Source organism: Diplotaxodon limnothrissa, linkage group LG17 (assembly GCF_057381915.1).
Source record: "Diplotaxodon limnothrissa isolate DT_005_m linkage group LG17, D_limnothrissa_male_GT1.1, whole genome shotgun sequence".
Taxonomy (NCBI): Eukaryota; Metazoa; Chordata; class Actinopteri; order Cichliformes; family Cichlidae; genus Diplotaxodon; species Diplotaxodon limnothrissa.
The window spans coordinates 21,666,646-21,693,478 of record NC_140612.1 but is presented as its reverse complement, the minus strand read 5'-3'; the positions used below and the strand labels follow the sequence as shown (position 1 = coordinate 21,693,478).

Genomic DNA, 26,833 nt, shown 5'->3' with positions numbered 1-26,833 from the left:
CTCCTGGAATGGCGTATCCAGGCCTGACATGATGCCTGGTCAATATCCCCACATGCCTCCTCCATTGCCTGTAAAAGGGTTATGCGTTGATGCGGATGACGGTCATAGACCAAAAAGCTCTCCAGAGAGTGATCCGTACAGCAGAACGCTGCTGCAGGATTGCTCTCCCCCCGCTTCAGGACACCTACACCAGGAGATGCCGGACTACAGCAGCGCAGATACTGAAGGACCCGTCCCATCCTGGCAACAAACTGTTCCAACTTCTGCAATCTGGTAGAAGGTTCCGCATCTTCCGGGCAAGGACAGAGAGACTCAAGAGGAGCTTCTATCCCCAAGCCATCCGTGCCCTAAACACACACACCCGCCCTCTCACATCATCTATAATTGACTGAGTCAGGACTCTTCCAGACACTAAACCAAGGCACAATGTACATTTCAATTCTTTTAATTTTAAATATGTTTATATTGTGTATCCTGTAAAATAGTCAGTCTATTCATATTACAGTTTTTTCTGATTGCTTAAGCACATTTTTTGTAACTATTGGCTAATTTTGCAAAACTCTTCACACAAATAAGAAAACCTGTCACCCAATAATCAAAACATTGTAGTTCTCTTGCAAAAGCAAACACAGCTAGATTAACTCTTCACACCTTCGTAAAAATGGTGTTTCCGTATCAAACAGTACACACAAGCCATCATCTACTAAGCACACAATGCGCCAACTGCACACTGATGGTATGAATACAAAACACATCTGGCTTTTGCTTTCTCTGTGCACAAGGTAGGCTATGTCAGTTTGAGCTCATACTTCTGTCATAGATCCATAAGCATAGAGGGATCCAAACTTCAAGTACTGGTGTTTATTCAAACACATCAAAACAAACACAAGTGATCATTTCCAAGTATAGGATTATTTGCAATCGCCATAATGACTATATGGGTTACTTGGCCTGCAGTGAACATGCTTCCTCTGCCCCCAGCATCTGGTTGTCTAGCAATTCTGTAAAGTAACAATTTCAGTATTTTTACATCAATGGTATTGGTGTGTTTGTCATCAGCATATGGCAGTGCTACAAATCTTAGTGCAAAGTGACTGTACTAACCGATTCTCATTTCGAAATGTCCTTATGATGCCTGCTACAGTGTAGCGGCTCAAGTTAGGCTGAACCCGTTGGCCAGCTTCCCTCAGGGTCATTCCATGGTTGAATACATGGTCCACTATTGTAGCTCTGATGTCATCAGTAATTCTATTTCTTACTCTTCTTACCCTTCCTCCTCCCCCTCCTCTTGCTCCTCCTTGTCCTCTTCCTCTAACTTCACCTCCTTGTCCTCTTCCTCTAACTTCACCTCCTTGTCCTTGTTGTCCTCTTTGTCCTACTGCTTCACCTCCACGTCCTCTTCCTCGGCCTCCTCTAATTCTCACTCGTCTCACTCTTCCTGCTCCCTCCATTGTACTCCACACGGACAGCTTACCTGTAGCTTATTTATAGTGCTTAGGCTGATTGGAAAGTGAACTAATTATCTAAAACAGTTTTCACATGTGGCAGTGTGCCCGACAGTTGGCAAAATACTGTAAATAATAGCCATAAATGTGTATAGTTTTGTTAGGAGTGTGTTGATCATTTGGAAATTGAGTGTAAAGCAGTGAGTTGTGTTTACAGTTCTGCAGAAAGAGTGCTGTGCAGTGGATTGTAGCTACAGGTTTGCAAAGTGTGTGTTACAAAATGGCAAACTGAGTGCAAAGCAGTGTTTGTGCTTTTAGTTTTGCAAACTCGGTGAGTGATTTTGGTATAAGTATTAATAGTTTTTGAAATTGTGCTATAAGAATCACAGTTAGGGTTTAAGCATTCAGAAAAAACTGTAACTGTACTAGTGATAGTTTCTCTTTGTCTTTTCTAACTGCCAGAATATATTAATATGTTAAGATTTGAAGGTTAAATCTGGTCCTAATTTATCAAAGTATTCACTATTTTGTATGGTTGGAACTAATATTATGCATTACTTCTGTGACTTTTCACAGTTGGGCTCTTTCTAGATTGCACATGCTTTCAGGACCTCTCTTTTACAGTTTTTTTGTAACATAACATGAAATAAATATGACGTGAATTTTGTTGTCCTCTTAAGTTAACATATCTTCCCAAAAGATTCCTGATGCATTTAAAAGCATGGTTTGGAGTTGTTTTGATCATACACACAAATGCAGAGATTTTCAAAGGTCAAAGTTGTAAGTGTTGTCATGTGTGATTCATGTTTATGTTTAAAGTTATTTTCTTCATCCGTGAACAATGATTTTCACTCGGTTATGACATGAATATAAACCAGCAGAATTACTTGGAGAGTGAAAGTAAATTGATGCAAATCAGTTGTGCTTTGAAGTCACATTTATAAACACATTTTTTGGATCCACCATCTATTTTTTTTTTGCTTCTGTTACGCTTTTCTGCACACACTCTCACCTCTGACAACATCACAAGCTCGGATGCACTGTCTTGTGTTTTTGTCCAACAGGTTGGGGCAGTCAGAGCTCTAAAGTCCAGATCCATCATAACACATGGCTTCATTTCCCTGGGCACAACATGAGGTGGATCCTCACCTTCTTGCTGCTATTAGTCCATGTCTGTGAGTTTTCAGAAGGCATCGTCTGCAACATGTGAGACCTCAGAATGTTTTTTTTAATCAAACATAAGCAAATAAAAAGAAGCTTTTTTTGTTTTTTAGTTGATTTAAGTTAAATAAATGGTTTGCATGTTAATTATTATATATTTTGTGTTTGCCTCTTACTGTAGGGTGATGGGTACCAACCACCTCCATCTCTTCATGCCAGCATTCATGGGTTTTGTAGCAGCCACAACATCAGTCGTTTACTACCACAACATAGAAACATCCAACTTTCCCAAACTGCTGCTTGGTAAGACAGTGAGGGGCGCTTAATATGACCCATTTTGTTTATTTGACCAAATAAACAGCCAAGCAATTCTGTTTAGTCAATATAAAAGAGGATAATTAAGATTAGCACCCCTTCCTTAATTAAAACAGAAAAAACAAAAATATAAACCAATTAACTTGGTTTCAAATTATCAACCTTCCCTTTGGAATTTTAACAAATAATTATAATCATAAAACAAAATGCAGGAGGTTGAGTGAGGAGTATCTATCAAAAAACGGACGCTCATTAGATGCAAGGATGTTTCAACAACAATGGCAGGTTAGCATGTGGATGTTTTGCAGACATTTCATGTGAAATTTGCTAATCCTAAGAATATAGACGTGCCTCGCTAGAGTTCATCCACTTTCTCAGCATTTCCTGAGATTATTTCCTCTGTTTGCTAGGTGGTATATACTGAATCTATAAGCAGGTACTTCTCTTGAAGGCTTGTGAAAGCAATATCAACACTAGCTCCATCCATTATCTCCATCCAGATGAGTGTTTTAGCTTAGGTTCATGTATAATCTACAAACATCTGCCACACTGGCAATAAAGTGGACTATTAAGCAGCACCTATTGCTGACAAGTTAAAGATCAAAAGGTTTATTGGGTAATGACAAGCCAATAGGGAAGGAGATATCAGTCACAGTGATTCTTGGGGACAGTTCAGGTTACGCCAAAGAGAGGTGGTCCACAGAACTGTTTAAGAGGGTTTTGCTCAGAGTGTGTGTGGTAGGTTTGGGCAAGATACTTGGAAAGGGGCCATTTGTCTGTTTTGCACCATCGAATAGAGTTGTTGCATGGTGTGACGGCCAAAGGGTGGGAATCCGAGACTTCACCTGGACTCAGAGAGAGTTGAAAAACAAAGCAGTAAACAGACCAGTGCGAGTGTGACATACAAATTATATTGCACGTTTGAAAAGGCATGTGAATTGACCATAAAAACTGTGAATGTGCATCCTGGTGTAAACAGAAAGCAAAGGCATGCCCAACTAGGAATGAATGGTTGATGTTTTCATGGTTTCCAAGAATCTTATTTTCTGCATAGTCAACACTCAAAATAGACTTTTAATATGTGCTCCCTGGGAGGAGTTCCAGAAGGTCCGTTTCAATGACCTAAAGTTGTTTTTGTGTGGACAAGAGGCCAAAATACAAAGAAAAATTCAGCTTTTTAGGGTACTGTATGATCTTCCAAAGCACAAATATGATAGCAGTGATGCGGCATCTGTGACTGTCATGCTGCTTTTTGTCTCTTTTCTCAAAGTCCTTTTCATCTACTGGGTGCTGGCATTCATCACAAAGTCCATAAAGTTGTGGAAATTTGCTGAGGACAAAGGTGCAGCACAGTATCTCAGGTTGTACATCACTGCACTGTTAGTGATCCTGTATGGACTTCTGATGGCCGTGGAGATCAACGTCATCAGAGTGAGGGTGAGGAAATACATTTCACGCTACGTCGGTTTAGTTCAAGGAGCTTTGTTTCTTGTAGATTGCAATCATCCTGGCATCCCAAAATAGTTTTGTTTTTCTTGTTTTTTCCTGTGTAGTTAATTTTGTTAATTTTGTCTTTGTGTCTTCTAGAAATATGTATTCTTTGCGAACCCTCAGAAAGTTAAACCACCAGAAGATTTACAGGATTTGGGGGTTCGTTTTCTGCAGCCTTTTGTCAACCTGCTGTCAAAGGTAGATTTTCAGAACCATTATTAACACAAAAAGGTTAAAATGCAAATTCTAAAGTATATAATTAAAATAATCTGTCAGTGCGCCACACGGCAGCTGTGGCTACAATGTAGCTTGCCATCACTAGTGTGTGAATGGGTGGATGACTGAACGTGTAAAGCGCTTTGGAGTCTTTATGGACTATGTAAAGCGCTATACAAATACAGGCCATTTACCATTTACCATTTTAATATTTAGACCACAAGTACTAAAAACCAAGAGAAGGAACTTATTTTGTGTTTTAATGCCTCGTAACCCGTGTGGTGTCCTCGGGTCAAAAATGGTCCCTAGGTGAATGGCAAACAAGTATATGGGAATCCCGAGGACACCACACGGTCAATATTGAGTGTGGCAAATTTTTACTGGAACGCAACTTGGCAGCACAGCACAGAAAATTCTTGGCTCGTTTTTTAGGCGACATATTGGTGGATGAATCCTCTCATCATCGGAGCCCATAAGAGGCCTATAGAGCTGAAGAAGATCGGCAAGCTGCCCATCGCCATGAGAGCCCTCACCAACTACCTGCGGCTTAAAGACGCCTATGAGGATCAGAGGGTGAGCAGATGGAAGCCGTAAAATAATTTAATTTCACTGCAGTGATTTCCAGTGGTTGTTCTAAATTAAAATATACAGATCTAATTAATTTCTCTGCTTTTTCCTTCTATCCTCCGCCCTCACAGACACCTGAGGACCCAGATAGGTCTCCATCGATCTGGCGCTCCATGTATCGAGCATTTGGCCGTCCCATCCTGCTCAGCAGCACCTTCCGCTACTTGGCAGATCTGCTGGGCTTTGCTGGGCCCCTCTGCATCTCTGGGATCGTTGAGCAGCTAAATTCTGAAAAAGATGTTCCAGAAGGCAACAACACAACGGTGAGTGTTTAAGATGTATGACCTTTAAGAAAAGACGCCTTAGTACTGTTTACACAAGGCCAGCAGATTTTTTCTACACAAACACATTTGTTTATGGACTTCTGTATAACGGAGGGTTCAACCTTTCTTTCTTTCAAGCTTTTTTCCATCATCACTGGTTGCATAATTACAGTTCATTATGGAATATTACGGCGTGTTACGAAGTCTGTTTTTTTATTGTATAGTGTGTTTTATATGACTGGTTCGGACTCTAGAGTCATTTAAATTTTGGGTTTCTTCGTGTTTTATTTTTTAATTTCAGTTAGATTTCCTGCCTTTGCTCTTTTTCCCGCCGTGTCATTTCCACATAGTGTTCAGTTAGCAAATCAGCCTCCTGTGTGGACTTAATACTTGTAACTAGAGATGGCACGATACCACTTTTTTATGTCCGATACCGATACCGATATCATAAATTTGGATATCTGCCGATACCGATATGAATCCGATATAGTGTTTTTTAATCAACAAAACTGTTTTTTTTTTAATATCTTGCTGCATTTTGTATAAGTTCATACTCAAGTTTAAAACAACAACTACACTAAAGCTATTCTGTTATACCTGTATGCAAAAAAAAAATATTTCATAGTTCAGCAATACTGATCAATCTAATAAACTCAAACCTACACCATCCTCCCTATTCTGGTATTTTAAAGAGTACTTAGCATAAATATTAAGCAACCTAACTAATAGGGTTCCAACTCCCAGCAACAACAAAAATAAAAAAATAAAAAATAGGGAACCACCCCTCACGCTCCACCTCATGATGCTTAATCGACGTAATCAACCTTAATTTGATGCAGTGTGGAAAAAAATGCACAGAAATCAATTATTTTTCAAGAAATATTAAATAGATTCAACATCTTTCTTCAACAGAATTGCAGACTGCACAGATGGTACCTTCCCAAAGGAAAAAGTACTATAGCTTACTAGGGTATATATATTAGACTTAATAGTTACTATATACAGTAATTGACTTCTATTCATTTTACATCAAATTAAAACTTTGTGTGTCAGATAATTATTTATTAAAAGCTAGACATTTTAAATGAGAATAAGAAAGAAAAGTATGTCTTTGTGCCCCCTTTTCCCTGTTAATGCCCTATCGGCCCCTCTGGCTAAACTTTGCTAGATCCGCCCCTGCACAGTTACCAGCGTCAGCTACTTAGAAAAAGATCCTCGAGTAGAAAGTAATATTAAATAAATTCTAACAACAGCTGATCAAGCTTAAACGTGCTGCTGTTGTTCAGCCGCTGGTTTCCTCTTTCTGGTGCAAAGTGGGCCAAAAGCAAACTAGAGACACGGACTGACAGAAAAGCCGATCAGCTGATCGTTAAGCAGTTTCATGATTGAAGTAGCAGCCGGAGAGGCAGTCGCTCCATATATCGCTTGTTAAGCTTAACGCAGGAATGCTTTACAAACATTTAGAGATGGACTTACACACTTGCTTTACTTCTCTCGGGAAAACTTTGTCGGAGATGAAATGCCAGGTTGCTAGCGAAGCTCCAAATGCTATCCAGACCACCGACAGGTCCCGCATGCCACAGCCGCTCTATCACGTGATGCATACTGCTCCGACGTGCTAACGTTCTGAGGTGAGTTACGGTGTGTTGCAAGTTTTGTGAGGTGCTTTCGTGATATTTAATGGATCGGATTACATTTTTTTATTTTTCTCCGATATCCGATCCAGTAATTTAGGTCAGTATCGGACCGATACGTAATATCGGATCGGTCCATCTCTACTTGTAACCAAGCTTTCTTGTGTTCTTGGTGTTTTTTTTGTTTTCCTTTATGGTCCTAGTTGATTTCCTCATACATAATGCTTTGGATGTTTGGTTGTTCACTTTTTTGTGAATTTTTTCTTAGCTGTGAATTTTTTGCCGACTGCTTCTTGCATTTGGGTCCTCTTTCCTTTCAGAGGTGTATTTGTTTAAAAATGACCCATTCTGCTCATTTCCAGCTCTGCATTCTTGTTCTTGGACGTTTCATGATTCACAGCTCAGCATAAACATCATTTTTCTTATACTAGGTTTTGGTGCTAACATGTCAGAGAGCTGAGTGATTAAGATTACCTCATTAGGAATATACACTCTCTCTGACATCATACATTTCTAAGAGTAGAAAAAACAGACTATTAAGCTTAGAGAGTCACGCCTGAGCTTTAGGCTCTCAGGGATTGTTTATAACATAGTTCATGTAACATAATACTAACCCTAATATTTGTTATTTAAAAAAATATAAGAATTAAGAATTTAACAATATAAAAACATCATAAAGTAAGAAAAAGCAGACCTCCAGTATATATAGTATGTTTTAAGAGATGAAGACGTAAAGAGTTTAATGCCATTCGTTTTCCCTTCTGAGAAATCATCCTGGAAACCTGAACCTTTACTCAGGCATAGCTGATGTCTCCAACACCATCAACAAGACCAAAGCCTTGTTAAGTGTTTATATAAGATCATTATATTAGTGGTTAAGGGCAGATCAGTGAAACATCATGGGTCATTAACACACTATAACTGTTGGGTGGTCCAGTCAGCCAAAGAGTGACTCACTCTAAGCACGACGTCAACAAGGCGTTGGTCACAGTCGCCACATCGTCAACAGTTCGTGTGCGACGCCGTGTCTGACGTGATGATGATTAAGACAAAGTTAAAATGACATCACACACACTTTACGTGGAACAGACCTTGTGGATGTAACTTTAACCAGAGCAGCTTCATGCCTGACTCCTAGCATGAAACCAAACCTGCGTTTCACCTTAACTTTTAATATTTTTCCAAATGTTTTCTCATTTTTTATCTTGAAATCCAAAGTATTTTTCCTCACAAATAAATGAGCACAAAAAACGCTTCCAGGACGTTGTCAGCAATAAAGGGTCTTCTGATGTCTGGAAGTTATATTCCACTGAATTCCATATTTGCGTTTTTAGATATTAATTTAAATTCAAGCAGATGATGCTGATTAGATTCAGTCACCAAGTTGCACCTTTTTATAGTAACTTCATACAGTTTCGGGGTTTGGAAATCAGCCATGAAGGACACATGACATCAGGTCATTTGCATAAATCCACAGAGAGCAGAAAATCTCCTCACGTACCAATTCTTATTTTAACCTCTAGAGGCAGGGCCCAGAGGGGCTTACAATGAAGTGACATGAATGCTTAAGTTATGTGAAGTTTTTGTGTTACAAAAGTGGATTTTTTAATGTGGCTAAATCAGCATAGTAACTGATGCTGAACACATAACCAGGTCAGGAGCAGGTTATGTTCAGAATTTGGTTTAAAATTAACAGGAAGCACCACATTTTCATGAATTCTTTTATTTACGATACATTTTATCTGCATTTATTTGCAACTTGCAACAAGCTGTACTTCAGTAAACCCACCAAATGAAGCCTTTCTGTTAACACAGTGCACACTGTGTGTTAACACAGTTAAAAACGGGTGCTTCACTTTCAGAGTGTGGTTAGTACGCCTGTATTGATGTAGAATCGAGTGTTCCACTTAAGGCTTTTATTTTGAAATGATACTTTATGCGGCATGGCCTTCACACAGTTAAAGTGACAGTGAGTGGGAGGCTGTGGAAAGGCCAGACTAGAATTGGGCTTTAGTTCAGTTGTCTCCCCTCAGTCTTTGTTAACTTGTTGTTTTATTCTTGAGTCTGAATTGCTCATTAACTTTTTCGATTTTTGTTATTTTCCTACAACCTCATCGCAGCAAATTCTATTACTAATTTTCAGAATTGCTTCTCATTATAAGATAAGATAAGATAAGATAAGATAAGATAGAACTTTATTAATCCCTCGGGTGGGTTCCTCTGGGAAATTCGACTTCCAAAAAAAGCACAGCAACGACCGAAGTTACAGTTACAGAATTGTTATATATATATATATATATATATATATATATGTATATATATATATATATATATATATATATATATATATATATATGATATATATATATATGTGTATATATATATATATATATATATATATATATGTGTATATATATATATATATATATATATATATATATATATATACATACACACACACACACACACACACACACACACACACACATATATATAAATACAGAGACAAATATAAATAAAATATACAGAGGGGATAAATAGAATAAATAGGAATAAAAAATAAAAATACAAGTGAATTGCATATTTCAAGTATTGAGTCTATTGCACTGTTGACTATTTACAAAAAGTATTGCACAAGGTATTGTACAGTGAGGTGAAGAGGCACTACAGCTTAGTTGTTCCCCCCTCCTTTGTCCTCCTGTTTCCCCTCCCTCTCCCCTCCAGAGAGGAGTTAAACAGTTTGATGGCGTGTGGGACAAAGGAGTTTTTAAGTCTGTTAGTTCTTGTCTTGGGGAGAAGCAACCTGTCACTGAACAGACTCTTCTGATTGTTTATGGCCGTGTGCAGAGGATGCCTGGCATTGTCCATAATGTCCATCAGTTTCTTTAGTGTCCTTTTCTTTTCCTTTTCTTTTCTTATGGACTTTGTTATACTTGTATTAAGGTACTGAATGAAAATGTTCCTAGAATGCAGTTTTGATAATTCAAGTAAACCAAAAATTGTTCTTAAAATGGCTTTAAAAAAATTAAGCTAATCCATTTGGATGCATAGTAACAGTATATCTGGCTTCCTGTCTGATATCTTAGCATAGACCAGCATGACTCATAATTAGCTCGACCAAACCTGCAGCTCATACACAACATTACAAAACAATATAAATATCTCCCTACAATAAAAAGGGCAGAGCAGACAGAGATCAAGCAGACTGGTCACAGACAGCATTTCTGGCAACCAAATATACACCAGCAGAAGTGATCATAGGCATCAACTCCTCTTAAATCCATGCCAACCTCTCCAAAGGTCATAAAGCAGTCAGGGCTTGTAGGAGAGGCAGAACAGATGCTTTTGTAATGGCAGCGTATTTTCACACAGTCCACTTGGCTGGATGCTGGTATAGTAGATGTTAAGCTGTTGTCAGGTCTGTGCCTGCTGGTTAAAGTGGGTATAATGGGCAATCGAGATAGAGAGCAGAGCATGGCTGCATTTCTGAGTGACATGGAAAATTCCCCACTCACCTCACACTCTCTGCCTCAGTTTAACGTACACAGAGGGACTGCTGAGCGTCACTCTGGGATTTTTGAAGCAACAATTCATGTGTAATTTTTTCAATCCAGATTGATTTATCAGTGTATAAACATTTTTTTTTTTACTGCGCTAGAAATGGGATACATGGATAAAATTCTAATGTGTATTTGTTTAAACGAATTCAGAAATGTAGAAACTAAATAATAAAATATTAGAATAAAATATTCTGTCTCTTTTTTGCCACAAATATAAATATTGTATAAAATTGCTGTATTTGAAAATGCCAACCATGCTTTCTGGTTTAAAACCCTGGCTACATGGGGTTCATGGACAAAGCACTGAGAATCACCATGAATGGCACAGCCATCATTTGCTTGGATACCAGCTGAGGGATAACAATCAGTCTGGATCATAATTTACTTTCATCTTATTATCCCCTTAGAGTTGGAGGTCACTGCAAATCAATAGAAAGTAATTCTGAGTGATCGCCTTTATCCTATGATTACGTAAATGGGAGTAGTTCCTCTCCAGGTGACAGAGGCTCTATCCATGAGTGGTTTCATGAAAATGAATCATGGTTTAGTCTCGACACTCACCAGAGCTCAACTTAAATGAACACTGATGGACTTTGCATCGATGTTTCAGACTTTGCTAAAATAGCAAGCGTTCCTTACTTTCTAAGAGCTCCAGAGACTTGGACAATCATCTCTTTTTCCACAAAGCCCATAGACTATATGTAAATGGATTTAGCCACTATGGTGTAATTTGGGGGGGGATTTCCCCACTTCTGGTCTGCATGCCCCTCCCTCAGCTAGAGCTAAGAGCCAATCCATAGCACAAGAGACAATAAATCTGTTTCTGGCTTTCACTTTTGGGACTTGCGATCCCAGGACAGTAAAGATGACACTGCTTATGAGAGAAAGACCCCAATCCTGTTCCAATTCAACGTCTTATTTTTACCACTGCTGCTGCAGAGTGAAAACCGATTAAATGAAAGAAAAATGAAGTAGAATCTTAACATCAGATTTTACAGAAGATTCTCAATAAGTCCTAGAAATACTCTTTCTTTAGCTGATCATCTAGATAATTTCCTAATAATTATATCAATAATAATAATTTTATTATTATTAAACTGAAAATGTTCTGCAGTTGCATTTTTTATTTACACTGAATGATAAAGAACCTATTTTTGAAACACACTTATTTACATTGTTACTGATGAACGTCCAGAATATCCGTCCAAGGTTGAATTGAAAAACATCTGTATCTGAGAGAATGTTTTCACATATTTTCTAGCAAATTTTGGTTTGTGATTGAAATAGGATATGCTCTTGTTAATGCACCAGCTACTATGGTTTGTGGAACAGACAACAGACTGTCATCGAATGAGAAATCAGTTTGACCTCTGATCAGGTTACAAAGAAGAATCTTATTTTTGTACCTGTTGTCTGCTTGTGTTTGTAGGTCACCCATTTCGAGAACTACCATATGTCTTCCCATGAGCTGCTGCAGAACAGCTCCATCCTGGCTGTTCTTCTCTTCTTGGCTTTAATCCTGCAGAGAACCTTCCTTCAGGCCTCGTACTATGTCACCATTGAAACAGGCATTAACATGCGGGGAGCTCTGCTGGTGAGTGAAGCATCGTGGAAAATGAAAATTCGGACCGGTGTTTCAACACTCGGGTGTCACTTTGGAAAGCTCATCGTGAATGATTTCTATGATGCTTCAGAGTTTTATCAGCTCACACAGCCATTATCTGTCACCTCATGTGACACCAGGCTCTTTTAATTGCTGATGTAAGCCCCAGCTTAATAGCCACATAGAGGTTTCATTGGACACCTGTTCTGAAGTGTAACAACAGTCCGGTAGATTTCAGCTGGCAGTCAGTGTTGAACAGAAACATGGAGGAGGGTTAAAAATTTCCAGGGCTGATGTAAATCGATGATGTGAAGGCATTTAGTTAGCATTTCTATTTAATTCAGTTATGTAAGTGATGGGTTTATTTATAGGAGTCCCTCAGTGGGAAAAGTCTTTGGCATTCTGCATAGTGCTGACACTGTCCATTAACCTATTAAAACTTAAAGCTAAAACATTGCTTTTTTTACAAATGTATTTAAAATGCTAAATTCTAAAAGAACGTGCTATGTTATAGGTATTTCTTTTCACATGTATTTTTGGCATTTAGTCTTTATCAAGACAGGCTTGTGCACAGCGGAAGAAGCAGCAAAGTTGCTTTAAATAAGCTAAAATTACTGATAAGTGGTAGTGGTAAAAACTCCCATGGTTAATGTAATTAGATGTTATCCAAATATTTAGTAGGCATTTCTGCATAATTCAGTTATGGCAGTTATAAATATATAGATTCCATTAATGGGATATAGAGTGTCTGGCTCTCCATTAAAACCCAGAATAATACTGCTAGTAATGAATATATTCATGAAAACCACTGTGCCATGAGCTGGAGTCAGCTCAGCAGCAGACGGCAGACAATATTTTATTTCACTTAAACTCTAAGATAGGTACTAAACATCTAACCATTGTTTATTGAAGAACCAGATGGAATGTCCCAGTTCAAAGTGCTGGCCCTGACTCAACTATTTCAGTCAAAAAAAGGTTGGTATTGCCATCTGGATTAATTTCTTTTGTGATTTGGTTCTGGGACCAGTGTGGGACCCCACACTCAATAAACACAGACATCAGGTGGGTCAGGTGGGTTCCACAGCAGCTTGCAAATGTTCAGCGACCTTTTAAAACAAGGTGACTGCCTTTAAAAGGTTGGCATTATAGATGAACTAATATGTCTATCTATCCATCATCTTAAACTTTCCTTCATCTGTCTTATTATCTGTCTTGTCTAGGCAATGATCTACAACAAAATCCTGCGCCTATCCACCTCCAACATGTCAATGGGGGAGATGACGTTGGGGCAGATCAACAACCTGGTTGCTATAGAAACCAACCAGCTCATGTGGTTCCTCTTCCTCTGCCCCAACCTGTGGGCCATGCCCGTGCAGGTAAGATAAGCCATATTCTTAAACATATTTGGATATGTTTTACTCCTATCAATAGTTTTTCAAGGCAGGTCTTTTTGTTTCTTTGCAGATTGTGATGGGAATAATTCTGCTCCGTCATTTTATGGGCTCGAGTGCCTTGGTAGGAGCGGCTGTCATAGTTCTGCTGGCTCCGGTCCAGTACCTTATAGCTACAAAGCTGGCAGACACGCAGAAAATCACACTGGTAAAGAAGATATTTATAAATATAAAATAAATGTTTTCTCAGTTTAGAAAACAAAATTTCCTGCGTAATTCTGAACAAAAATCTTCTTTGAATGTCTTATTTGCTATTTCAGGAACACAGTACAGATCGTGTTAAAAAGACCACTGAGATCCTAAAGGGCATAAAGTTGCTGAAGCTGTACGCCTGGGAGAACATCTTCTGTGACAGTGTGGAGGAGACCAGAGGCAAAGAGCTCACCAGCCTCAGGACCTTCGCCTTCTACACATCCATGTCCAGTAAGATGAAAATCAGTAGCAGGAGTTTTAAGTATGTGAGCAGAATGTCTGCAGACCAGCAGAAATGGAATTTGTTTGGCATGTACAGAATGAATCTTGTTTGAAACGCCACACATATATTCAGCGATGGTTAGCATAAATCATTTTTCTAGGAAATTATTTCCACAGTACAACTTAACAAACAGTTAAATTACAGCATTAATTACTGCACTTGGTTTTCAGGTGATTATATTTCATTTATACATTCTTCCCTTAGGCAGTATCCTTCAAAGCAATAGCATACATTTTCCCTGCTATGCAGATGGTATCCAGCTTTATCTATCCATGAAGCCAGATAATAATAATAATAATAATAATAATAATAATAATGGATTGGATTTATATAGCGCTTTTCTAGGCACCCAAAGCGCTTTACAATACCACTATTCATTCACACACTGGTGGATAACACGCACCAATAGTGGCTTAAAGATATTAAAACCTGGATGACCTCTTTTTATGAATTCAGATAAAACTGAGGTTATTGTACTCGGCCCTAAAAATCTCACAAACATGGTGTCTAACCAGATGCTTACTCTGGATGGCATTACCTTGGCCTCCAGTAACACTGAGGAATCTTGGAGTCATCTTTGACCAGGATATGTCCTACAGTGTGCATATTAAACATATGTAACACTTAATATGAAACACTGATTTCTTAAATTTACACAATATCCTAAAATTGGAAATATCCTGTCTCAGAGTGATGCTGAAAAACTAGTTCATCCATTTATTAATTCTGCACTGAGTGTTTCTTCTTCATTCCCCTTTTTTGCTCACAATGTGTTTACACAAAACTTTGCATTTAATTATTAGCTATTATTAAACTCTAGATCTCTTCCACAGTGTCCTGTCTCCCACCCTCACCCCCAAAGATTTTCTCTGTATTATTGTAGGGTCTTTACACAATATAAAGGGCCTCAGGAACCTCTTTTTGTGATATAAATGAAACTGAATAATTGTTACTGTTATACAGTATTTGATTATAGAGAAGGCTCTTGTCTAGCCCACATTCATAAGTGCTGTTTTTGAATAATGGTTAAAACAATGCAACATTTGTTTTTCAAAGAATAATTTTTTTAAAAGGGACTTAAAGTATGTTATAAAGCTTGTATTGTTACCTAAATCAGCTAAGTTACTATCCTACCAATAAAACCTGTTCCTTTTTTTTGTGCAGTTTTCATGAATGCTGCTATTCCCATTGCTGCGGTTCTAGCCGTAAGTCAGTTTTATTACAATCTGTAAAAGAATTTGACTCTGCTTTAAATGTTCTACTTGCTTATTTCTTAAGCTATAATTCAACAGCATAAGGAAGAGATGTTAAACTTGTCTTTTGTTGTTTTTTTGCAGACATTTGTGACGTATCACATCCTCAATAAAGAAGGCCCCAGTCCTTCTCAGGCCTTTGCAGCTCTGTCACTGTTTCACATCCTGGTCACCCCGCTCTTCCTGCTTTCCACTGTTGTCAGATTTGCTGTGAAGGCTCTGGTTAGGTGAGTGTTTAGATTTATTTGTATTGTAAAAGGTTGTGGACAGCTGGTTGGCATGCTTTGACTGAAGGAGAGGGGATGTGGACATGACTAAACATGGAGTACAAACTGGACATGGCTTCAGCGGCAAATCTAATTAAAGGAACGTCAAGGAAACCCAACAACAGTGACGAGAAACTCTAAACTCCTGAGAGATTACCGGTATTGGAATCATCACAGTGTCACTGTTAATAGGCTGTGTGTGTGTGTGTGTGTGTGTGTGTGTGTGTGTGTGTGTGTGTGTGTGTGTGTGTGTTCTTACAGTGTTCAGAAGCTTGGTGAGTTTCTACAGAGTGATGAAATTGGAGACGACAGCTGGAGAAATGGTGACATATCTGTTTCCTTCGAAGCTGGAAAGAAACCCATGGGGATGGTGAGTTACGATACCAGATCAATAAAAAAGACCAAGGAAAAGTGCAAAAGTAACAGTTTGTATTTTTGACTGCTACACCTCTGAGCCTGTTTGGGGTATTTGAACATTTCACCACTCAGTGAAATACAGGCCTAATCGTGTGGCTGTCTGAGTCTTTAGTCACTTAGTGTCTGCTCTGCAGTGGGATTATCACTGTTTGTGTTCAAATGGACAGTCAGACCACAAAGCTGAGTGACTCACATGATTCATTAGAGCTGTAATGGTTTTCAGATAAGATTGTAAAAGGAAATTTAAAAAACAGCATACCCATTTATGACATATTTTTTCGACTCATTTTATTCTCCCTCAAAATCAGCTAAAATTAGACAACATAGAAAAATAAAACCCCGTAACAGTAATACCGGATTTTGTTTTCATCTCCATTATCATTTTATCGCCTCTACTTAATGTTAAAAACACATTTTTTAGACATTCTTTAGCAACTAAACTTCTTATGTGTGGAAACTAAGCAGCAGTCATGGGGTGTTTACTAAATGTAAGACCAAAGTGGAGATATTTGGCCATAAACGTAGCATGTCAGCACAAACGCCTCATACCAACTGTCTGCACGATGGTGGAGAGATTATGATTTGGTATTGTTTTCTAACCACAGCACCTGGGCACCTTGCAGTCACTGAGTACATCATGATCTCCTCTGCACACCAAAATATTCTAGAGTGTGATGTGAGGGCATTTGCCTGACAACTAAAGCTTGACCCACAGAAATTGACTGTTACCTGCTTCCTAGTATCTCCAATGACATCAATCACATGCCCTTTTCTAGCTGGTCCATAATCCTGGGTTATGTAGCCAATATGGAGATCTTTGAGAGTGAAAACTGTGACTTTTATGGATACAGCATCCTGGTACTTGGAGTACACTCACATACTGTAGCCTGACTACATCTTCTTGATGAACGTGTGAATACTTTTACTTTTGTGTGGAGATTTTAGTTGTGGAACTTCACGTGCAATTTAGAAACATTGATGAACTTTGTTTTTGTATCTGGATCATATAATAATAATGAGGACTGAGTCCATTGGGGCAACGTTTTCTGCTTCCAGAGGAAGTACAGCAGATGCAGAAAAGTCTTATGTTTATTATCAAATGCTCACTCCTTTCTCTCCCTTTTTCTTTCGGTTGTCCCTCTCAAGACCAAAGCCATCAACAGGAAGCAGCCAATGCGCTACCAAATGGACAACTATGAGCAGCCAACCAGGCGACAGATGAGACCCTCAGAGACAGAGGATGTGGCTGTAAAGGTCAGGCTCAAAGTTTATGTGTTAGGGGAAAGTTTACAGGGGTGTAAGTTAGATACAGGCTATGATCACATGTAAAGTGCAACACATGGACCCACGTCTACCCATTTATCAATGAACTTTTTGGTTTTTTGGCAGCTTTAGAGGAACTGGCTGTGGTTTAATTTGTAGTAATGGACACCTCTGACTTTCCAGAGCTGTAGATGTGGGATAAAGAAAGTAGATGATGGGACTGGAAAGACATCATTAGTATCGGAGCAGAAACCTTTGTCTTGATATCTAACCCACTGGTGTCTTGAAGGGTTTTCAGCATGTGACACTAAGAGTGGGGGTTATGAGCAACACATTTAGATGCAATGAACTCAGTTGTCCAGACTGACAGTTCCCTCTTAAAGGTAAATAGTCTTTTGAGGATGGTTATGCTTAGATGCAGAGGAAAGGTTCCTGTTTTGATGGGAATAAAGAGAGCGGAAACTCGTTCAGCCATGTTATCGGCTGCCTGTTCAAGGCAGGTGCAGGATTTCCCTGACAAACACACCTGGAGAGTGGACAGCAGACACGATAAAAGCACCTTTTCGAGAAGAAGCATCAGATGGATAAGCACAGAAGGGCTGCGTGCTGTTGCTGCCACTTATCTCACTTTTATGAGCAGCTGTTTCATATCTTTATTGTTTATGCGTCCATGGGTTTTTGCCTGCAATCATACATGCGACATGCGTGTGTGCACATACTCTCACTCCTCTCAGGAAGTGCAGGATTCACATGAGAATTTGTTGTCCCTTAAAGGGCCTTGTGGATGTGTCCAAGGTTTTCTCAGCCCCTCTGTGAAGACTCCTCTTCCTGTCCCATCCCTGTGGAATGATGCTATTCCCCAGATGGCAGACCCCCAATTAGAGTGGTAGCTTTTCCATGCTTGACACAGACCTTGTTGACTTATCAGTGTAAAACTTGTTTGTTATGCATTACACACACCCACATATACAAGGTTATGGCCATTTAAAGGAGGCCTTTGCTTTTCCTTTTTCTATCAGATATGTATTTTGGTGGATGCTCATGTTAAACATGGCCAACCAACAGGCCATCCAAACTCCACACAGAAGGGTTTCTGTGTGGAGATCCAGATCCAGGAAAATCTGGACACAATGCAGATATAGCATTAATGTTAATGTAGTTCCCCTAAAATTCTGAGAATAGAGGAAATTGAAGCTTTTGTCTTCATCATACAGGCTTTAAATCAGGTTCATAAAATGTTTAACTCGGCTTCACAGGCTTGAGAAAGCTGCAGAGAAATACACCAGGGTTCATCTTGTTTTTTATATTTCTTATCTGTCAGTCTTTTGTTTTGTTCATTGTCATATTTACATATCACCAGGCCCATTTCCTGCAGCTGCACATTTTCTATTAAATATTTTGACTACATTTATCTGCTCTCAGCAAAATCTCATCTTTTTATTTTCACTCCCCTTTTTGCACATCTTCTCTCCCTGTCCTTTCTCCTTCCTCCCTTGTCAAATTGTTGATAGTATCTTAACTTGCTTTCCATTTTTATATACCTCATCCTGCTTTTTGTAATCTTGGTTGTTTACTTTTGCTCAGGAGCATGGAAATACATCTGAGATTTCCCATGTGTGTTTTGGTGGTCATGCATGAACAGCCTGCTCAATTGAGGTGTATTTGTTTCTTAGTCACTCAGTGTAAAACAATGTCTAAATATTATAATCTTTATTTTTGGTGCTATAATCTTTTAAAAGAGATCTTTCATCATCTTATGATGCTGTTATATTCTTGATTCCTTTGGGATCGGGTCATTGGGAAAAGGAAGCTTTGAAGAAAGTTTGCGTTTCAGGGGGTGTCCCTGCATAAAATAATAAAAATAAATAAATGCAACAGATGGGAGGAATGTAAACAAACTCCATGCATGAAGGGATATAGACGAGGGATTAGATACACAAGTCTGCTACGTGCTGATCGGCGGGTTTCTGGACACAAATAATGAAGCTTTCAAAAAGAAATTTCATTGATAGTGGAGCTTAAATTTAAGACTTCTTCCATTTGATCTTGCTTTAATGCCACGTCGTGAAGAAGCAATGAGCGGAGGGTCATGATCCTTTATTCCATCCCTCTTCAGTCTAAATTTCCAGTGAACATGTGTGTTTCAATCAGCTGACTGATTTTCATTGTTTCCATTTCATCAAAGGTGATTTCTAACCAAGCCGAGGAAGCTGAATCCTTCTGTTCTTTCTTGTGTTGACCTTTTTTGAGTCAGTAATGGAAAATAAAGTAAATTCCTTTTCATAAGACTCATCCAGCTATGCTTACTGGGGGTAACTGATTATACAAATGGAAATGGAAGTAATTATCATTCATTCATTTTTGGTTAATGTCTAAAAGCTTGTCTTTAAAGGGAAGTCTTTAATAGATTTTCCACTAGGCCATAACACTACCATTAAAGTCATTAGTTGCACTTCGATTGTATTTGTGTCGGACGGTGTCAAAATCCCATGGTTAGAAATTTACATTTGGTCCAATAAAAATGTAAATTGACCACATTTTGTTATATTTAGCTTCAGTCTTTCAGATTTAATACACAGGCTGTAAAACACGTGTCGTAGAACCAAAGAACAACTTGTTTGGATGGTGAACTTATCGGAAACCATGAATACATACTGTATATTATATAGCCTGTCAGGCCTTTTAATGCAAACCTGTGATTTTTTGGCTGCATCGATGACACTGACCGTAATCTCCTACTGAAGTGTGAGTGGATCAGGCCTTCACACATCTTGCACTGACAAAACAGAGCTGTAGCACCTGTCCCTCTTGTGTAACAGATTTTTATTTGTCAGCATTCACCAAAGTGAACTTGATGTGAAATGCGTCACAGGATGACATTTGGTTTGGTGTCCCTCATGCCACGAGCCCAGTGTGTGTGTTATCTCAGCAGTGTTCGCTGCAATGCACTTACTGTTAGCATTTCTTAAACTCTGGGTCGGGGCGTAAAGTGGGTCATGTCCTTTGCTCCAGTGGGTTCACACGTAACAAGAAAACAGCACGTATTCATGTTGCATAATGGGAATTTACTGAGAGTCATGTGCTGGGAAAAAAAGCACTTTAGCGCACTTTAGTAGTATAACCCTTTTGTTACCTTCTGATCTTTTTATTTTTTATTTCTCTGTGTAGGTCACGGGTGGATCCTTCACCTGGGGAAATAACCTGTTGACACTGTCGGACATCAACATCCGGATCCCAACAGGTAAGACTAGACGACAGGTAGAATACTTTAAAGTTCAGGTTTGTATAAGGAGAAACTCTAGTATGTGGCAATGGAAATTTTGTTTATGTTGCATATATTTCATTATATGTAAACGCAATGTGCTCAAAACATAAGAGGTTTACAATGCCTTAAGAGTGTATACCTATACAGCTATTAAGTGAAACTTTGTTGAAATAAAAAGGGTTTGACATATGTTATATATGATGCATCAAACCTAATCATTTCTGTCCTGAACCTAACCTTGCTGATTCTTCTCCTCATACTCTTCCTTTCTTTTAATTCTCTTAGATGTCGTGACATTTGAGGTTTGTTCTTCAACAGTTAGATTTGGTGTACCTCAAAGTTCTGTTTTTGGGACCTGTTTTATTTTATATATATCACTTTATAGGCTACAAGCATAATTTAGCCTTAATTAGAGTCCCAGAGAGCAGCCATTTGGCTTTTCTACCTTTAAAACCCACCTTCCAGCCAAATGGCTGGTAGGTGTTTAATATTTTAGCATTTGATTTTTACTTTCTTTTATTTTACTAATATTTTGGTTACATATTCATATTTGATGTGTATCATATTTTCTCTTTAATGTTTTGTAATGTGGATATTTGTCAGACCCAGTTCTTTTAGAATTTGCTATATAAAAACACTTGTTTTTATATGATATACGGTGCTTAACAAATGTATTAGACCACCTGTCATGTAAACAGGAAAACACAAATATTTCAGAAATCTATAGGTAAACATTATGTTGTTATGTGTTAGACAAATAATACTGAATTTATGTTTTTATACCCACATTTAAGCTGGCATACCATTTCACCGATGAAATTAATTTTTCTGTTCAGGTTAATTTAAGAAGGAAAAAAATATATTATTGTTACATTTATTCATTTTTTTAAAAATGTGACAAACTTTTTTGCTTTAAAAAAATTAAAACTGTAAATATGAAAAAAATGATCAACATGACCTATTTTTACCATTAAAAATATCATTTTGATTAAAGAGTTTGTGCACACTGGTGGATTAACCATTAGAGAAACTGTAAATTTAGGTTGGTTTTGTCACAAACCTTATATTCGGTGGCGGTCTAAAATTTGTTAAGAACTTTATAACATTAAATGCTGCTTTGTGTATTAAAGCAGTATCAGTGTTTAAATAAATACATGCAATCACAGCCAGATACTGACTCTGCCAAGTGTTTTAAATTTAGAAGCATACATCCACAGGGAAGGATCTCACTCATATCATTGCGTATTTTAATACATCTGCTGCCTTTCACTTTCTTATGGTGGCTCTGTTCGCTGTAACGTTTCTCTTCTTGTTTTAAAATCTAGTTTTTGAGATTTAAGATCACAGGAAGTTTTGAGCTTATCTTTTTTCTTTACTGTTTCAGTGTGACAAACACTGTTTTAGTATACATGACGCTGCTGTTACACCGAGAGCTGCGGTAATTCTGCACTCCTGTAACTGAAACACTGAGTGTCAGGAGACCATGTTGATGAAGCTGTTAACAAATGGACTGTATAGTATGTCTTACACGCACACAGACGGACACACACGCAGTTTCCCTCGGGAAGTGACTTGCTTGCCATCCCAGTCATGCTACTACTAAGACAACCAGGATTTGTTGTCCTGCCAAGTGCTGGTGTAATGTTGTTCGGAGTAACTGGAGTGTTATGTTTGTGCGTTTTTCAGTTTGTTTTAGAGTCATTACAGACTTTCAGCTCACAGTGGCTGCTTGCATTTAGGGGATAAGGAATAATAAACAAATAGTAGATCTGAGCTCCTTTTAAGCTTAGTTTGACTGGTTTTGTCTGAAAGTTTCTTGTAATCATATTTATAGATTACCTTGATTGTTATCTGAGAGATTATGAGCGGGGTGTATTGTTGATGTCAGTAAGTAGCGGGGTTTCTAAATGGTTAACCTGCCCTCCACATTTAATGCCTCAGATTCTCATTAACATACAATTTTCAAGTTATTGAAACATCTTATGACATATAGTCTTCTTACAGAATCATGAATATTTAAATATTAAAAGGTTACAGTGTGCCTTACTCTGTAATAAAGTAGCATCCACCAGATAAATTTAGCTAGAGTTAAAGGCAAGGTTAGGTTTGGGTTCAGGTCACGCCCACCCCCCTTTTATACAACTACCCCCAAATTAAAAATCTTTCATCTGAAAAATGTAATCGTCAAACGTATGAATCTTAATCTGAGAATCAGTTCCAGACCTGTTGCTGCCATCGATCGTACATTTTCTCAGTCTAAACTCAATTTGTTTTCTATGCGCAGTTGTGAATAACATCTGTGAGATTTGAAAATCATTGTTGTCATTTAGATTTTCCACAGCCTCCCAACTTGTTTTTAAAACAGGTGTTACACTTCATCGTCTGCAATCGTGGAAAAATGAAGCTTTCACATAACTCTATGCAGTCATCTGAAAAACGAAGTACTAAGTACACTGCATGATTCAAAAGCTTGTAGGGTGGGATTTCAGTCAGGGTGACTTTCATTGGTGCAAACTTTAGCTGTCGGACACATGGCCTCACATTTGACTCTACAATACTTTTGCATACAGAAGATTTCATGGTTGACTCAGTAAGTGCAAGGTGCTGGTATGAAGTGTATGCGCTGACATGCTGTGGTGCTGTGCATTATGTCCAAACATCTCCACATTGTTTGTTCAGATGTAACATTGCAACCATTCCAGACCACCATGCCTCTTCAGTATTTGGCTGATTGTTTTGTCATGAATTTTAACTAAGGCCTGCAGAGTTTGAGATGTAGGTCTTTGATTTTTTGGAATTTCTCTGAGTATTGCATAGTTTGAATTTTCTGAGATGTCCCCTCCTGGGAAGATTTTGGCATTGTGTTAACACGCACCAGCAAACTATCACAACATCTACTTTTCATTAGCTAAACCTGGCTCATACTTACCCTCTTAACTGCCATGGAAGCAGTAAAGGTTTTTTTTAGTTCGTTACGTGACTGCAAAGAGTCTGTTTAGCATGTGGCTAAAAGAACACCTAATCCTTTCTCCATGTGGGCCACCAGTGAAATGGTGGCTTTAGGAGATTAACTGAGTTTCTAGCTAGTTTACCATCACCACCTTTTTCATTTCATTCTATCTCAGGTCAGCTGACAATGATCGTGGGCCAGGTGGGTTGTGGGAAATCCTCCCTGCTGCTGGCCATGCTTGGAGAAATGCAAGCCATCGAGGGGGGAGTCTACTGGAGCAAGTAAGAAAATATTTTATAAGTACTTAGTATCTAATATGCAAGAATCTGTTAAATGTAACAGAGGATCCAAAGCTGGTGGATTAATAATAAATAAATACAGTAGCTGTTTTGGTGTGCTGCAAATAATTAAATAGAGGAAGTGGAACCCATGTTCTAAAAGCTTTGTATTTTGTATATGATGATATTTGAAATTTCTTCTGTTCTTTCTATGTGTTTCTATGTGTATAAACCTTTTAATTCTTTTTTATGTATCAGAATGATAATCTCATATTTCTCATTTTATTTTGTTTAGTCAAACAGTTAAGTACTTTCAGTTGTTTTTGTTTCACGCCATTTTTATTTTACACATCTGGCCGCATATAGTACGTCTTCATGACCATGATTGGGAACAAATGTAAACTAATAATCTCTTGTCTGTGCACAGAGTAATGCTGACAGTAACGAGAAGAATCAATTACTGGCTCGTTAGTGTCAAACGTCCAGCAGCGACATTCACTGTCATTTAATTTGCCGCTCTCGTGGTCATCTGGGATCTGTCAGCTTCTCCTCTGGAAAGCTTTCCATTTATAAAATCAATTATGGACGACTCAGTTACAGTCAAACTATGATGTTTAAAAGCATTATGTTCTCCCCGAGTTTAATGTAATTGCCATTCATTCGCTAAAATATGGGGGATATTGAGTTACACCAAAGATGCTTTCATTCATTTTATTATTTAATTAAACTGCAAAAGACAAACTGGTTCTTCAGCCTCACAAACACCAAATGACACTGGCTGAATCAATTACGAGGAGGATATTTGGTAATAAGCAGATCTCATAGCCTCAAAGCCTGAAGGTGATTCTGCTTTCACTTTCAGGAATGAGCCATTTCTACGACACATAGAGGTCAGCTGTGTTTGTCGTCTCTGGACATTTTATTATTAGAGGAAAGGACTTCCTGGTTTCTACTGTGTCTTATGCTAATTGAAGAGAAGTTCTGAGATAACACTGGTCATTTGTAACATCTCAGTTGCTTCCATAATTGTGATCAGTTTTTCTCAATGTCCTGACAGTTTCACACTTTTAGTGGTTCACTCAGGAGTTTCACCCACAGTGTTAAAATTGGGAGGTTACTTGAATAAACATAAGTGTTTATGTAGAGCTGTGGTCAGAAGTTTAGGCCTGTTAACTTCTCATTGACCATGATTGACCACAACTAAAGTCATTAAAGAAATTAAAGAAGTCATTTAAAAATCCCCAAATACCATGACATTCATACACAGATTTTTAATGTGCAATGTGAAGCTGGAAATGGAAACAAAAGGTTGCTGTAGGTGTCTGCAGTGTGCGCCGTCATATTAGACAACTGTCCTGTGACTACGACTCATTTTCTTTCTGTAATTCAAGTTTCAGTTGCTTTTTTTTTAGAGGATTTTTGAATTTCTATCGCCTATATATCTGTCTTTATGTTCTTATATTGTCTTTGCACACTAACCAGTGTGTGTGTGTGGTTGTGTGTGTGTGTGGTTGTGTGTGTGTGTGTGTGTGTGTGGTTTCTTTCCCTTTACCTTCTGCTTTCTTGCCATATCAGGCAGCCTGATTGTGAGGTGATCCACGAGGGGAACATAAGGTACCTTCTCTCTGGTCTACAGTCATTTAAACACAGACTGTAAATACTCAGGCTTGAAAATAGGTACTATTTTCTCACTTGCATACCCTCATGTTATTTTAAAGGGGTATATTGGCAAAAGCATGAGTATCTTCTTGGTGTTAAATTAGTTTATTAGTCATAATTTTTTATTACACCCAAAAAGGTAACTGCCATCTTTCACTGCTCACTGAGCACAGCATTTCCCCATCAGTTTAATATAAAGAGGTTACAAATCATTCCATATCATTTTTTATGCCTTTCAACGTTTACATTTAGCAGTTTGGATGATTTTTTTTTATTGCTCACCGTGTGTTATGAAGGTTAAGTAAGTAAATCGCATTAGGAAGTAATCTGAAGGTGTGATCGGCTGTGGTTCACGAGCCCTACAGAAACCAGTGCTGATATCAGGTAAAGCAGTTTCTGAGTTTACCAAGGACACTTTCTATCTGGTGTTTGCTGAGTTAGTGCAAAATTGCACTGAAATTCGGAAAAGAACAACGTGGACATGCACAGCTGTCATTGAGAGTTTTTACTCTAAAATCTGCTGCACGTTTGTACTGAGTGGCAGCACTGAGGTTTAGCCTGAAGTTGGAGAGTGAGGTTAATATTGGAGATCTGTGGAAGCCACATAATTATCAGTACATTCATATTTCTCTCAAATGTTGAAGGAACACAATTTTTATCCTTACATTAGGATGTCTGATGCTCTTGGCTGATGATGGCCTCAGAGGAATGGGACATTCACTGTTTGGTTCTGCTTTGATGCAGAGACATTAATCAGTCTGAATGTTGTAGCAGGATAGCTACAACATTCAGACTGTATCGTCGTAACACATGCCTGATGGATCGATTACTTTATGTTATTCAGTGGTTAAACTGATTTCCATGAGCCAAGAGAACCAGTACAGAAGTTTAACACACTGAAAGCTCTTAGAGTGACCAAACCATCTGAGAAGGGTCTGAAACTTGCGTAACTCTTGCCGCTGTTGTAATGTTTTTGTAATGTCATAAGACTAATCTAAAAATATTAAATTGTTACATTACAGTGTTACATATTGAGAAACTAATTGCAAGAGAAGATAATTTATGTGTTATTTAGTTTCTTACAGCTGTTTAAAATAAAACAAACATAATAAATAACACACACCACGTACGAAACTCAGAAGTATAAATGCTGTCCTCTCTGCAGCCTCTCTACACATGATGCTTTTAAACTTTTCTCTTTTTTTCAAAGCTAATTTGGTTTTACTCATTTTTCATGTCTT

General features: G+C 38.2%; 1 protein-coding gene across 5 annotated transcripts in view; it reads left to right on the top strand.

Moving 5' to 3' along the window:
- Nucleotides 1–26,833, top strand: part of abcc9 (ATP-binding cassette, sub-family C (CFTR/MRP), member 9) — an 85,980-nt gene that overhangs the window by 11,568 nt on the left and 47,579 nt on the right. For 3 of the 5 annotated variants that reach the window (XR_014906986.1, XM_085375340.1, XM_085375339.1), the window contains exons 3-19: nucleotides 2,510–2,651; nucleotides 2,788–2,909; nucleotides 4,192–4,358; nucleotides 4,509–4,610; nucleotides 5,061–5,201; nucleotides 5,327–5,518; nucleotides 12,142–12,306; nucleotides 13,536–13,691; nucleotides 13,780–13,914; nucleotides 14,027–14,189; nucleotides 15,406–15,446; nucleotides 15,579–15,721; nucleotides 16,022–16,130; nucleotides 17,324–17,431; nucleotides 20,609–20,681; nucleotides 23,831–23,936; nucleotides 25,509–25,547. Coding sequence is in view for 3 of the 5 variants with exons in the window: in XM_085375340.1 (XP_085231466.1) it covers nucleotides 2,510–2,651; nucleotides 2,788–2,909; nucleotides 4,192–4,358; nucleotides 4,509–4,610; nucleotides 5,061–5,201; nucleotides 5,327–5,518; nucleotides 12,142–12,306; nucleotides 13,536–13,691; nucleotides 13,780–13,914; nucleotides 14,027–14,189; nucleotides 15,406–15,446; nucleotides 15,579–15,721; nucleotides 16,022–16,130; nucleotides 17,324–17,431; nucleotides 20,609–20,681; nucleotides 23,831–23,936; nucleotides 25,509–25,547 (2,104 nt within the window). In the remaining 2 variants the exon portion in view is untranslated. The remainder of the gene's footprint in view (nucleotides 1–2,509; nucleotides 2,652–2,787; nucleotides 2,910–4,191; nucleotides 4,359–4,508; nucleotides 4,611–5,060; nucleotides 5,202–5,326; nucleotides 5,519–12,141; nucleotides 12,307–13,535; nucleotides 13,692–13,779; nucleotides 13,915–14,026; nucleotides 14,190–15,405; nucleotides 15,447–15,578; nucleotides 15,722–16,021; nucleotides 16,131–17,323; nucleotides 17,432–20,608; nucleotides 20,682–23,830; nucleotides 23,937–25,508; nucleotides 25,548–26,833) is intronic. The other 2 variants (XR_014906987.1, XM_085375341.1) reach the window with 1 other exon arrangement.